At 39.2% G+C, this 14,985-nt stretch overlaps 1 protein-coding gene across 9 annotated transcripts in view; it reads left to right on the top strand.

The window, feature by feature from the left end:
• Positions 1–14,985, top strand: part of PPP1R12B (protein phosphatase 1 regulatory subunit 12B) — a 219,989-nt gene that overhangs the window by 128,955 nt on the left and 76,049 nt on the right. For 7 of the 9 annotated variants that reach the window (XM_063113839.1, XM_063113841.1, XM_063113835.1 and 4 more), the window contains 4 exons: positions 383–586; positions 4,934–5,123; positions 5,212–5,324; positions 6,591–6,632. In XM_063113839.1, coding sequence (XP_062969909.1) covers positions 383–586; positions 4,934–5,123; positions 5,212–5,324; positions 6,591–6,632 — 549 coding nt within the window. Of the gene's footprint in view, positions 1–382; positions 587–4,933; positions 5,124–5,211; positions 5,325–6,590; positions 6,633–10,462; positions 10,499–14,985 lie in introns of those variants that run through there. The other 2 variants (XM_063113844.1, XM_063113843.1) reach the window with 2 other exon arrangements.

Genomic DNA, 14,985 nt, shown 5'->3' with positions numbered 1-14,985 from the left:
CAGAGAATCTCTGTTGCTAACCATTTGATCTCGGGAGGGTAGGGAACTTTCAAATAAAGATGTTGAGAACTACTTGGTCCATACCAATATAGAAGGACATCTATAACAGGCAGACATCAATGTTGACCTATTTTCTGGAGATCAAATTGGAAAAGGTAAAGTATTACGTTCAAAATGTACCTACACTCAGGCATGAGTTCTTTGCACACTGAGATGCTTATTTTAATCATGTATCACTTGAAATGACCTCATTTTATGCATTTTAGGCACTGCATTTGAGATTTGATAACTATTAGATCTTTTGGGGAGTTTTCCTGCTCACTCATCAAGAGTTATTCCATGGTTAGTGTGAAACTGCCCTGATCATACGATATTTTCCCAGGGTGTTACCCTAACGGACCTTCAAGAAGCAGAAAGGACTTTCAGCCGGTCAAGGGCAGAGAGGCAAGCACAGGAGCAGCCTAGCGAAAAGCCTGTAGACACTGAAGGGCTTGAGGGGAGCACTAAGAAGCATGAGCCCTCAACAGTCCCAGCAAAGGAAGCTGAAGAGAGCCAACAGTCCTGGGGCAGGAGTCTGGATGAAGAGGTGAGCTCAATTATGCTGGCATGTGTGCTGTGCTAAAAGTGGAGTAATCAGTGTGGGGAATCTCTTCCTCTCTGATAATTCATGTGCTGTGTTCTACCTTGCAGTGGATAACAGTTAGAAAATACTGTTTATGGCTGTCTTTAGTTGGGAAACCTTTGTGACTGAAAGAATTCAGAAGATGTCAGTCCTTAAGTGACCTTTTTTTCCCTCTGGGAGTTAACTAATGCTTTTGAATAAATGTCTTTTTATTTTAAACAGAGAGGTCATAGTATAATAAAATGCAAATAAAATATAAGCATTTATTGAGTGTTTACTTTATGCCAGGCACTATTTTAAGTATTTCATATGCATTTATTAATTTAATCCTTAAAACAACCCTCTGAGGTAGCTATTACTATTCCTATTTTACATATGAGGAAATTGAGTCACAGAGAGATTAAGAAAGTTGCCCAACATTTCACACAGCTAAGAAGTGGTTAAGCAAGGATTTAAACATAGACAGTCTGACTCCGCAGCTTGCTGTCTTAACCTTTAGTGTATTGTTCTCCAAACTCCTGCAAATCTAAGAGCTTATAAAGTACTCCTGCGTGTCACTATTGGAATGGACATTTTGATTTATGTTCCATTTCTCTAGTGGAGTTTGTAGTCAAAGGTATAAGGTTACATTTAGGATGTACATAACTCCTTGTTTACCTAAGTTATAGCTGTTGTCTCTGTGTAATTATCATTACTATTCCTTTTCGTTCTTCAAAATATCCCAGTTAGGACTGATAAATTTTATGGTCACAGTAGTTATAGGAGAAAGGAATCCCCTTCTTGCTCTAACTCTGAATGGCTAGGTTCCATAAATCAAGCTTCTGTTGTTTGTATATTCCGTTTGTCCTATGAGCCTCTATTTATTGAGTACTTATTACCAGATATTGTTTTATGCACCTAACACACATTATCTCATTTAATCCTCACAATCCTCCCTAAGAAAGATGCTATCCCTGTTTTACAGATGAGGAAGTTAAGGCTCAGAGGAGAGTAACTTATTCAAGGTCACACAGCTAGTAAGTGCTGAAGCTAGAATTTGAACCAAGTTTTGTCTGACTCCAAAGCTTACTGTATTTTACTTGCTATATTGCTTCTGTCTTTATAATTTATGAACAAAAAGGTGTATAATTTCTACTTTGTAAACCTAATGTGTAGTACGAATTTAGCTATCTCAATATCTTCAATAAACCAAGTTAAGGCTTATTGTCAGGCTCTGTCTGTCCTCTCAGGAAAAAAAAAGGGAGGGTGATGAGAATTTTTAAAAATTTTTAATAAGCCTGTTATGGTAAATTGGTAGAGTATTCAGAAATTGGTACAATGTTTGCCTTTGTTCTCTGTTATCAGACAGTTCCTACATTCTGCTTCTTCATATTCCGGAGCTTTTTTATTTTTCTACATAATAAACCTTACCTTTCAGCACTCCATCTTAAAAAGGCCATCATTCTTCCATTTTCATTGCAAGATAAAAGGAATTTTTATTTTTATTTTTTATTTATTTATTTATTTTTTAAAAAGATGATTAGTAGGGGATCTTAATCCTTGGCTTTGTGTTGTCAGGACCACACTCACCCACTGAGCAAACCGGCCATTGCTATATAGAATTCGAACCCATGGCCTTGCTGTTATCAGCACTGCGCTCTCCCGAGTGAGCCACGGGCCAGCCCTTAAAAGGAATTTTTATTAACGTGGTTAATGCTATCTGGTTCCCTTTGGTAAATTTAGGAATAATTTGCCTGGACTGCTATCACTGTGATGGTGTTCTCAGAGTAGGAGTCTAGATGCTATTTTTTTCCGAGTAATTAACTAACTTTAGTTCATCTCATTAGCTATTTATTGAGCATTAACTACTTTTCTTTTTAAAAAATTTTTACTGAATCATAATTGATTATACATATTTTGGGGGTTCAATGTTTTGACATATGTTGATCAAATCAATATTGCTAGTATATATATATATTGTTACAAATTGTACTTATTCTTTATGCCCCTTGTCCAATCTCTCCCTATCCCCCTCTCCCTCCCCTCTCTGATAACCCTAGATTTCTTCTCTCCATCTGAAAGAATAATGGTTACTCTGTTGATTTGTTGCCTAGATGATCTGTCCGGTGCTGAGAGGTGTGTTCAGGTCCCCAATATTATTGTAGAGCATAGCTTCTTCTGTCACTCTGGAATGGGCTTTGTGGAGAGAGACATCCTCCTCTTTTCTTTGGTCTCTGCTGGTGACTCTCCTTGTGTCAATGTACTCCAGTGGCTGGTGGACCTTTGCATGGTGATTGTGAGGTCTTAACCACGTCCGCAGCATCTGTGGGAGCTGTAGTGGGCCACCCCTATGGAGGTGTTGTTTTTGGCATGCTTCTTGGCACTGGCAGTGTGCCTGGTTCTGGAAGGGGTCCGGTCCCTGGCTTGATGCCTCAGGACCCCAGTCAGGCCCCAAGGCACTGGTGGTGTGCCTTGTTGTGGGAGGGGGGTCCAGTCTCCAGCTCCATGCCTCAGGTCCCTGGGCGGGCCCTGAGGTGCTAGTGGTGTGCCTGGGCTGGAATTAACTTTTTGTCCTTTGCTTACTTCTAAAATGGGGGAATTTCCTGTGGGAACCAGTACTTGAGTTGTGTAGTTGAGCTAAATTGCTGCTTTGCTGCTGTTTTCCTAGGGTTGGCTTTTTGTGCAGCTCAAGGTTTAATGGTTGACATTATAGGTACTTCTGGCTCTCCAGAGACCCGATGCACCTGAGTTGTGTAGAAACTCTGATCTGGGCCTGAGTCTTTTCATCAGACTGCACCCCATGCAATTCTATATTCCTAACCAGTCTCTTCTGATTGGTCCTGCACTGATTGGGGGATGGATAAGCTGTCCTTGCCGTGTCCCAGTGTTCTCCCAGCAGGCCTGTCTCCCTCACCGCCCATGCTCCAAACACTTCCCATGGGACGGGCCATGTACTGGTCCCTTGTAATGACTCACTGGCCTCTGAATGGTTCCTTTTTTTTCAGTTGTGGCTCCTCACTCCTGTGTGGGTCCACGGGAACCCTATTAGTGGTCTTGCTGTCCTGGAGGCCACCAAGGCCCCTTTCTCCCCTACCTCCTCCAAGCAACTCCATCTGAAGGGCACAGCTGCAGGTTCTGCTGGCTCCTGCTCCATGCGCTCAGCAGCTCCAGCCTTAAAGCAGCCGCAGCCCAAAATACTCTGAGCAGTTTTTTCTTTCTCTCGTCATGGCTTCTCCCACCTTCATGAACTCTGTAGGTCTCTCCTCCTCTTCCCCTGAGCTCTAGTGGCCTCAGATTGGCTATTGTTGCTTTTTTATAGTTGTAAATTGGTTGATTTGTGGGAGAGAGTGAAGCTGGGGACCATCTATTCTGCCATCTTGACCTGAAGCTTGAGCATCAACTACTAATAAAGCCTCTTAATATAGAAAAACCCAACTTTTTTTTGTATTTTTTTTTTTATTGTAACAGTTGTTTGTGCATACCTTTGGGATACAGAGTTGAATATCAATACCTGTGTGCAATATGTGATGCTCAAATCAGGATAAATAATATATTCAACATTGTACAATGTAATCGTTTTCATGTTCCTTTACAAATTCCTCTGTTACCCCCCACTCCTTTTCCACCTCTGGTAACCTCAGTTCTGTTCTCTCCTTTTGGAAGTTCAACATATTATTGTGATTGTTGTATCTTTCTTTCTTTTAAAATTTTTATTTATTTATTTATTTATTTTATTTATTTATTTTTAGCTCCCACTTATGAGTGAGGACGTGCAGTATTTCTTTCTGTGCCAGGCTTATTTCACTTAACATGGTTTTCTTTAAGTTCATCTGTGTTACTGCAAATGGCAGTATTTCATTATTTGTCATGGCACAGAAGTGTTCTATTGTATACATATACTACATTTTTCTTTCCAGTCATCCAACGATGGACATTTAGGTTGGTTCCAACTCTTGGCTATTGTAAATAGAACTATGATAAATATGAGGATGTAGGTATCCCTTTGACATGGTGATTTCCATTCCTTTGGGTATATATCCAGCAGTGGAATTCTGGGATCATATGGCAGTTCTATCTGTAGTTGTTTGAGGAACCTCCATGCCGTTTTCCATAATGGCTGTACTAATTTACATCCCCACCAACAGTGTGGGCGAGTTCCCCTTTCTCCACATCCTTGCCAGCATTTGTTATTCTCTTTTTGATGATAGCCAGTCTCATTGGGGTGAGATGATATGTCAATGTGGTTGGAAAAAACTATTTCGAATAAACCTGCTATCCTTATCCTTTGGTTGGACTTGATCTCTAATATCTCATCCTGTGAATTGTTTCCAGTCTGTCTATCGTCGCCTGAGGTGTCCAACTCAGCCAGACAAACCCACAACACCAGTGTCTCCTTCTGCATCAAGATCCTCCCTCTACACCAGTTCGTATCTGCTGCGGACAGGTAGATCTTCAGTCCCTGATTCTGAGAGTTCAGAAACTACCACAAACACTGCAACTGCAAAGGAAATGGACAACAATGGTATGTAGAGCTTCAGAAGATGCAGGCTCCTCCCCAGTGCACATGCCCCAGATTCTTAAGACTCACATTTTGTTTTGTCTTTGTCCAGAGAGGGAAGAAGCAGAGTTGGATGATCAGTCCTCTAATAGGCTGTCCATTCGAGAAAGGAGGCGACTCAGGGAACGGCGAAGAGGCACAGGCATCAATTTCTGGACAAAGGATGTAAGTGGATTGGTCTGTGCTGGGGCTATATATATCACATTACCCTTGGCTGCCATCCTTTCTGTTGAGTTCGAAAGCAGGAATCCCACACAGAGCCATGAATCCTGCAGATTTTCAAGAAGTATTACTGAGGAAAACAGAAGAAGAAAGACCTGGCTAGTGCAGTACTCATTTGGCATGTTCCTGCTGGATGCCCAGTATGTAGAACAGTGCTAAGCACGTGGTAGAAGCTCATGAATAATTAATGAAGAATAAAAAAACTGAAAATTTACGTATAAACAAATATAACAGGTTAAAAGCTTGTCGAATTTTAGCAATCCTCCCTCATATTCTCTGAAAGTCGTGTAGTTAATCAACCATATCTTTTATTTTGGAAAACCATATCTTAATACCATGTATAAGCAGAAATTCTAATTAAATATTTTAGGAGAGCTGCAAAAATTCCAAGGAACTTAAAATCTGTAAATAACACAAGTTTGTTTGACTCAGTTTAACTCTTTTGGAGGAAAAAAGGAATAATATAAAACAGATTTACTTTGGCTTTAGAATAAAGCAGCAGCACAGCAAAACATACCACAAATTCACCCATCTCCATATCTTGTTCTATACCCTTCTCACTCAATCTTGTTATTTTGCATTTTAAAAATCAAGTGCCAATAACTTAAATAAGAAATATCTGGTTACCAGTGACTCATTTGAAAACTAGATAAACCTATTCAGTGAGACAAGTAATGAGACAGTAATAGTCATCAATTGGAAACTATTCTTTAGGGGGCTGGCATGTGGCTCACTTGGGAGAGTGCGGTGCTGATAACACCAAGGCTGCAGGTTTGGATCCCTATATAGGGATGGCCAGTTGGCTCACTTGGGAGAGCCTGGTGCTGACAACACCAAGTCAAGGGTTAAGATCCCCTTACTGGTCATCTTTATTTATTTTTTTTTAAAAAAGAAACTATTCTTTATATAAAAGCATTTTATTGTTATAGGGCCAAATAGATAAATATTGACAGAGATGAAATTGTCTTTCTTGAAAATATTCCTTTTCCAACTGAGGTTGATTTGACATTTTTGGCTGTAGATGATGGTTCTAAGTTGCTTGCCTGTGATGGCTGTTAAAAGTAGCAGTAACAGAGTGTCACTTGGTCATCAATTCTCATTGCCCATGTTTGAAATGCCAACATACATAATTGATGGGAACTGACCTTGTTGCTTTCAAGGATGTCTGTGACAATGATCCTCTTGTTTTTCTTCCTCTTTCCTTTTCAGGAGGATGAAACTGATGTCTCCGAAGAGGTCAAAAAAGCATGGGTAAGTGACAAGCCAGTCAGGCATGTCCTTTTATAGCTCAGTCTTGCTTTTGTGCATACAGTTTTAGTAGAAGAAAGAACAGGGTTTATGCAGATTTGCATTGAAGGGAAGTTTGGAAATAGACATTCCTCCAAGAAATGTGGCAGGTGTTAGTTTCTGGTAGTATTTTCTCATGTGGTATAACAATGCCCATGCTCTTGAACAAATTTCCAACATTTCTCTATCCCTGCTGCCAGTATCTAACACCATTATAGGATCTATCTTTTCTCGTGAGTATGTTATTGGATTGTATAAAATACTTTGAAATCTTTGGAAGAAAAGTGAAGAGTGATACCAGTTCCCTTATGGACCTATGCTAATAGAGAGGAACATAAATGTGGAGAATTTAAAACATCAGACTGTCTGAAAGTCATTTATGTTTAACTTTGAAATAAAGTTAAACACCTGGCCTCTTATACAACTCTAACTCCTTAAGGCCTGGCATCCAATTCTTCTCTGTAGTGAAAGGCCTGGGCCCAGCTTTCCAGTAGATATTCCATGCTCTTATAAGCCACTGAAACATGATAGAAAACTGCTGGTTTTCTTTTCAGTAGTATTTTGCAGGAAGGAAGGAATTTGGTTTTGACTAAATTAGTCGAAATACATTGTGCTTTTCTATTGGAAATTATGTAAGAAGATGGCCTTTGTGTACCCTATGGTTTATTGGAAATACGTTCTCAATATATATTTAGTAACTCATACTGAAAACCAACAACTAACTCATTTTTAGCAGAAGAGATATAAAGAGTATATTGTTATTGACCCGCCTATATTTTAGTTAAGATCAAAAATAGGAAATAATAGTCTTCCAAAAAGCAATGTTCATAATGACTAATGGTGACATAGGTGAGAATTACCTGCCCTTGGTTGAAGCTGAGGTGAAATGATGAGATGAGCTTTTTTGTATGGAAATAGCACGTAGAAGTTCCCTTGGGGCAGGAGTGTGTCTGTGCATGTGTGTAAATGACAGCAACTTTTAGATTTTTCAGGGAGCTTGGAAGGCCTTTTGGAGACAGGAAGAGTACGTGTAGGAAAGTTCCTTTGGGGAATGATAAGATACCTAAACCGAGAATCTGAGTGATAGATTATGGAGTATTGAAATGGAGCATAATCCCTAGAAGGTTACACAAGCCATTTAAATCCAGGAAATTACAACAAGAAGGTTTTGTTGTCATAGAAAGTCTTTTGTCAGTGAAAATCTTTGTCTCTCATCTTCTAAACTTCTTGATGCTGGAAAACCCTAGCCTAAGACACCAAGTAAGGAAAATTAAGATGATCATGATACAGTGCTTCCCAGAGAATTTTATTTTAGGACCATTAACTTAAAATTGTAGAAAAGACTTTCTGGTTGGTGAGGAAAAGCGGAGACTGTTGAGGTTTGGCATGAAAGTAAAGTCATTTGTCAGGCTGAAAAATATTCCACTCATCCAATTGCTTGAGGCATCTACTAGTGTTTACCGTGTGTCAAGCAGGCTCCAATGTGAATCTAAGAGAATAAGCAGCCTGTTATCTCTAGACTGGTAACTTTGAATGTATGCAGGTAGGCTAGGGTTGGTACAAACATATTCCAAGTGCCAATCTTCAGCCCCACCAGCAGTGCAGAAGGGAAGGCTAATGATGAGTCAGCATAGGGTGAGGCATTCTTTTTGTAAATCTTATGTTTGATTGCTTTGTTGCTCCAGTTTATTTCAATGAAACTCTTATCCGTTTTTCTCCCCTGGGTCGCCTCTTCTAATGCTAGCAGGAATGACACCTTTATCCACATGGGCCCACAGAGCGACATATCTGGTCATGGCCCAGTGTAAACTGCTGCAATTCTAGTTCATGACAGTAGTAGTATCTTATTGCCACTCTCTCGCCACAACCTCCATGTCCATCCATCAGGCAGTAGAGTTGTCTTAGCTCCGCAGCAACAATTGAGCCAAAAGAGGGGCATTCTGTTGAAATGGCACAGTCAGCAAAGCATGGATACTGCTGAGAAGCCAAGGAAGTTCTTTCTTTTCTTGGTTTTTGGTTCAGTAAAGTTGTATCTGCTATTGAGGTCATGACAGCTTCCTTCTGTCCCCTAGCCTGCTCCTTAAGACTGGTGGTATCTATTATTTTTAAAGTTAATTCTTCCCAAGATTCTGACATCTATTTTTTTCCCTGAGATATAGTTTACAGTCAATAAAATGCACAGATTTTATTTATTTATTTTTGACTTTTACCTTTAATCTTTATTTTCACTAGGTATTTTTTTACAAGCTATATATTTGATAATAGCCGAATAGTCAAAATGCACAGATTTTAAATATATGTGATGAGTTTTGACACCTGTTTACACGAGGATAACAACTTCCCAAATCAAGATATAGAACTTTTCCATCTCCTTAAAAAGTTCCCTCAAGCCCCTTTCCAGTCAGTTTCCTGTCCCAAGAGGCCACCACTCTTCTGATTTCTATCACCATAGATTAGTATTGCCTGTTCTTAAACTTCATATGTAAGGAATCATCCAGTAATAATATTTCATTTTAAAGGTAGAAAGGAAACTCAAGTGGTTTTTATACCTTATGCCTCCAGTCAGGGTTAGAGCTAAAATAATTCCAAATATGTATGGGTCTTTTCCCCCCTCTTCTTATATACTTCAAAAGAAGATTCTTTAATCTCTCACCCATATATCAGTAACAACAGCATGGATAAGAAGACCTTTATTGTTTAACCTAAATCTCTGCTGATGTCATTGAAATTCATTTCCTCTTTTATATACCTAGAAAAATGTAACCACCATTTTATGCAAAGATAAGATTTATGGCCAGGAATGGCCCTGATGTTTGCTATCAATAGAATATGTGACAAAGAGACTAGTCATGCATTGCTACGTTGGTGACACTGAGGAAGGAGGAACATGCTTAGTAGTCTGGAGACCTTGCTTATGCCCAACATAGTGCCTGGTTTTAGTAAAGACCCATCCCCACTGATATATCCATGAACCAGTGAAACTGACAATAAATATATAATTTGACATATTATCACTTCCTTGACAGATATGTTTAAGACAATTCTGTTTCATTATACACATTAGATATGTGACAGATAGTCTCCAGAAATCTTAATGTATCTTTTGACTTGCTAAGTGGAAGAGAAACTGAATCTGAATCTCAATTTGAGGAAGAAGCATATTCCAATCATACATGAAAATGCTTTTATATTCAGGAGTGTGTTTAATGTTTTCTTTACTGTAGTAGTAACTGCATAGAATGTTTGCTGTGGAAGGAACACGACAGACACACCACAGAAGGTGATGGCCATTTGGGCTGTTTCCATCTTTATTTGCCCGCATCTTTGGCCTGCCTTCTTTTTGCTTAACATTGAGTTTTATGTACTGCATTCTTGTTTCCTCCATTTACTCCTCTATAGCGGATTGTTTCCCAAGCCAATCCTGTTGTATAAGTGAATTTATCACTAGAGGGCACAAGTGGTCAACAGATAAGATGTTGGTGAACAATGCCCTAAAGAAGCTGAGCAGTAGACAAATTGCTTGTGTTTTAAAGGAATTGTAGAACCCAGTTCAATGCAGTAAATGGACTTGCCTCCCAATTTAGAGATAACTTGGGTTAGAACCTCATTTTACAGTTAATAAAGCTGAGCCCCAAAGAGGTTAAGAATTATTTGGGGACATGAAATCTCTGCTAGATGAGCACCCTGTATCCTGCATTGGGGAGCCTTTTTATTTGACTGTAGTGAAGCGGACCTGAAATTAAGGCTTATATCCTTTTCCATTCCCTATTCATCCATTTGGTTTTTTTACTCAGCAGGTTACATGTTCGAATTGACTTGCTAGTAGCATCTCACCTACTTGAGTGAAGGAACGTCTTCTTGAAGGACAACTTAAAAGCCTACTCAGAGTATCAAGATTCAGTGGGTAGAGCGTCAGCATTCTTCTGCTATCCTTGACATAGGTGGGTAGTTTTGTCTGTCAGGAAGTAAGAATTTCCATGCTTCTATTTTTTCCCCTTAGAATCCCAGTTGCTTTGGGGCAAATCAGGTGGCACTTAATCCGAACATTGAAACCTACCTTCAGAAGTTAGCAAAGTAGTTGTCCCAGTCCGGAATGGAACCAGTAGATCTGGATTACCAATCATCTCTCAGAATTCATTGGTAAAGGAGATATCAATCAGGAATTATTAATTCATGGATACAAAGGTACCTGCCTGGGGCCGGCCCGTGGCTCACTCGGAAGAGTGCGGTGCTGATAACACCAAGGCCACGGGTTTGGATCCTATGTAGGGACGGCCAGTTGGCTCACTGGCTGACCGTGGTGCTGACAACACCAGGCCAAGGGTTGAAATCCCCTTACCGATCATCTTTTTTAAAAAATAAATTAATTAATTAAATAAAGGTACCTGCCTTAGATAACTGGTGGTATGCTAGTAGAAAGATCTGTTGGTAAAGTGTTCTAAAAGGGATAAGCAATTAAATGTAAGGTTTTCAAACTAAATAAAAGAGAGAACACAATTGAAAGTTGCTGGCAAAGCTTGGTTTTGAACTTTAACAGAAAATAAATGCCCTAGAAATGTCTCTAATACCAAAAGCCACTAAATGCGTTTTCCATTTTGTCCTGCCTTCCCTTTTATAAGAATCTTCCCATTTATTCACTCAACAAGTGCTTTTAAGTGCCTACAATGGTCATGCACTTTTCTAGATTCTGGGGATACAACAGTGAATAAAAAGCCCTACTCTTGTGGAGTTTACATTCTAGTGAGAGAGACAGACAATAAATAAGATAAATGTGTAAAGTAAATAATATGTTAAAGGTGATAAATGCTATGGAGAAATCATATAAGGGAAGAAGGAATCAGAAGAGCCAATGTGGATGTTATAAGTAGGGTATTCAGGATAGGCCTCACTGAGAAAACATCATTTGAGTCTAGACTTAAAAGAAGGTAGGAAGCCATGTGGATATATGCGGTTAGAGTGTTACAGGCAGAGGAACAGCAATTGCAAAGACCCTGGGGCAGGGTGTGCCCTACATGCTTGTGGACAGGTAAAAAAAAAAAAAAAAATGTGGCTAGAGCAGAATGAGCAGGAGGGCCAGATAGCATAACTAGTCAGTGTGTGTTATCAGTCACTGTAAGAACTTTGGCTTTTGGGCCGGCCCGTGGCTCACTCGGTAGAGTGCGGTGCTGATAACACCAAGGCCACGGGTTCGGATCCTATATAGGGATGGCCGGTTTGCTCACTGGCTGAGCGTGGTGCTGACAACACCAAGCCAAGGGTTGAGATCCCCTTACCGGTCATCTTTTAAAACAAAAAAAAAAAAAAAAAAAAAGAACTTTGGCTTTTGATCTGAGTATGTGGGTAGCCATTACAGAGTTTTGAGCAGAGAGTGACATAATTATACTTACGTTTTAAAGGGTCACTCTGCCTCCTATTTTGAAGAATATGCTCTGAGGACATTGGTGCAAGCAGGGATATCAGTTAAGAGGCTATTATAGTAATCCAGGGAAAAACTGATAGTGGTTTGGACCATGGTGCTAGCAGGCAGTAAAGGTGATGAGAAGTTGTCATATTCAAGATATATTTCGAAGTTAGAACCAACGAGATTTGCTGTTGGCTTGGATATAGGGTGAGAAAACAGAGAGGGTAACAGTTGACACCACGGCTTTTAGCGAAGGCAACTGCAAGGGTGTAGTTTTCATTAACTGAGATGGAAAATACTATGGGAAGAATAGATTTAGTGGTGGAAGAGCAGGAATTAATTTTAGAAGCATTAAATGTAGTAGGTCTGATTGACGTATTTCCACGTGGAAATGTCAAGAGGACACTTGGATGTAGGAATCTGGAGTTCTGGTGAGAGGTCCAGGCTGGATATATAAACTTGAATGTCAGTAAACATATAGATTGTATTTAAAACCATGGGATTGGGTGCAATCACCAAGAGAATGAATGTAGACTGAGAAGAGGCCCAAAGACAGAGCCCTGGGGTACCTCAAAGTTCAAAGTGAGTAGAAGGGGAAGAACCAGCAAAGGAGAAGAGGAACCCTAGCACTTGACTCTAAGAATATGAATGCAGTTTCCTCCTTTTCCAAAACAAAATCAAATAAAACACACAGAACAATAGGTAGTTTTGTTATTGTTTGTTTTACCATTTTTTTTCAACTTGTGTAGGGATATTACCCATGTAATCTGCTTGCTCAATTTATAATAAAAGGGCCATGCAGTGGTGTAGGAGAGGTTGAGATCCCAAAGCGTCCTGACTTCTTTTGAAACAGAAATTGCTACCTCTCTGCAGACCTTTCCTAGAGGCTTTTGAAGTCCAGGGATGTCATAAAAATGTTTTTGTTACATGAGAGGGATTCTGTTGATTAACCACATCTGCAAATGTTCTGTTAAGGTGACTTACCTCTCGATCCCCTTTGCTTTGCCTGATTTTCCTCAGTTCTAGTACATCTTTGAATAACTAGCACTTCCATTTTAGTTAAAGAGAAGCTTTATTTGAAAAAAGAAAGGCATTTTTATTTCTAGGTGCGATTGTATACTAAAATCTGATTTACCTCTGTGATGGCTGTAAATGGCAATTATAGATTGAAATTTATAGCTAAAAGAGACTTGAAAGGCCATTCAGTTAACCTTCTCATTTTAAAGATAACAACTGAGCCCCAGAGAGATTAAGTAGCTTGCCAGGATCACATAACTGTATTCCTAGTCCACTACTATTGAGCTGCCTTCACTTGAAACTTTATACATGTTATACGTCATATACTGTTATGATAAGCAATATAGCATAGCATTTAAGAGTGCAGACCCAGGAGCTAGAATCCCTGGTTTAAACCCTAGCCTGACCACATAACTACTTTGGATAAATTATTTAACTTCTTTATGCCTCAGTTTCCTCATCTGTAAAGTGGGGATAATGATAGTATCTACCTCTTAGAGGTGTGAAATGACAATGAGCTAATACATTTAAATAATTGGAGGTGATTGAGATTCATTTAAATTATTTTCTAAATCTATAGGGTTTTTTTTCTCAGATTCAATTAATTTTTTTTTATTTATTTATTAGTCTGTAGGTTTTTAAGTCTGGATGAGAGTAAGGCTTTTGGAATATTTTCACTGGCTTTATGATCTTGTGATTCTGAAGTTATTTATTAATTTATCCTTAAACAATGGATTATTTGGAGAGTCAGAGATGTAGTCCAGAGTCCTCCATAGCTTCAATATACGTTGTGACATGTACCTGAGGAATTTTGAGGAATATGTTTTAAAAGAGATTGTTGAAGTAAGGGAAATAAACTAGTGGAAAGGTAAGGAGCAAGGACTCAGTGTTTCAACAGTTTTTGTTTCATAGATCTTTACTCTTTTTCGTTTACCTTCATTGTTTGCTCAGAACCCTTTGAGCACCTCATCAAATCAAGTCCCTACAAATTTTTCTTTCAATCAAGCAGGCTTTCATTTTTATGTCTAAATTACCCCTCCCATTTATGCTTCTCTTCCAGTGTTTCCAACAGTTCTTGTTTCATAGATCTTTACTATTTTTCTCTTACCTTAGTTCTTTGAGTAAATAACAGCCCCTATTTCTCTAATTGTTTGCAACTTTGCTTCTGGCTATTTTCTGGATCTTTTCTCTCAAGCAGTATTTTTTAATCTTGTTACTTAATTTTACGAAGCCTCTTTATCTGCTGGAGAGTATTCAGCACTTTTCTGTCTGCTCTCTACCACTGGGCAATATCTTTGCCAATCTCCTTTTAGGTAAAATCCTAGCTCTGTTTTGCTTTCTCCTGTCTCTGGGGCCTGATTGCCTAATATGGTAAGGTATTTCCCAGACAAGACTGCACTGTTGAGATAGAACAACAGTTTGCCTAAGTATAAAGACACGGTAGGTGAGCTATCAGATAGAGTTAGTTGTTTATGTAGTAATGTTTTTTGCAGTATAGCATGTAACAACCATAATCTTTTTTTTTTTTTTTTTTTTGAGCAAGCCTGTATTGAAAAGGAAAAGGTAGGTAGCTTGTTCCCAGAATGAGAGGAGTTTGAGAAATCTGAGAGATTTGTTAACATGATAATGTTCATAAGGATATAAAAAATATGGATAGATATAATAAGCAATGGCTGTCGTAAATAGTCCTGTTGTAGCCAGCCTCTGGGAGTTGGCAGGTATTCCACTTGTAGAAAAGCAAGCTATGCTGGATTTGTACAGTTGATGACAATGGGCAGTTCCAGGGAAGGAGATGGAGACTGAGAAAAGGCAGCTAGTGAACTCCGTGTGTGGGAAGCTGCCTGTTACTCAGTGTGCACTGAAGAATCCTCTCTAGTGGTTCATTCTACATTGGCCTGG

The sequence above is a fragment of the Cynocephalus volans genome, chromosome 11 (assembly GCF_027409185.1).
Source record: "Cynocephalus volans isolate mCynVol1 chromosome 11, mCynVol1.pri, whole genome shotgun sequence".
NCBI lineage: Eukaryota > Metazoa > Chordata > Mammalia > Dermoptera > Cynocephalidae > Cynocephalus > Cynocephalus volans.
This window is presented reverse-complemented; position numbering and strand designations above follow the sequence as displayed.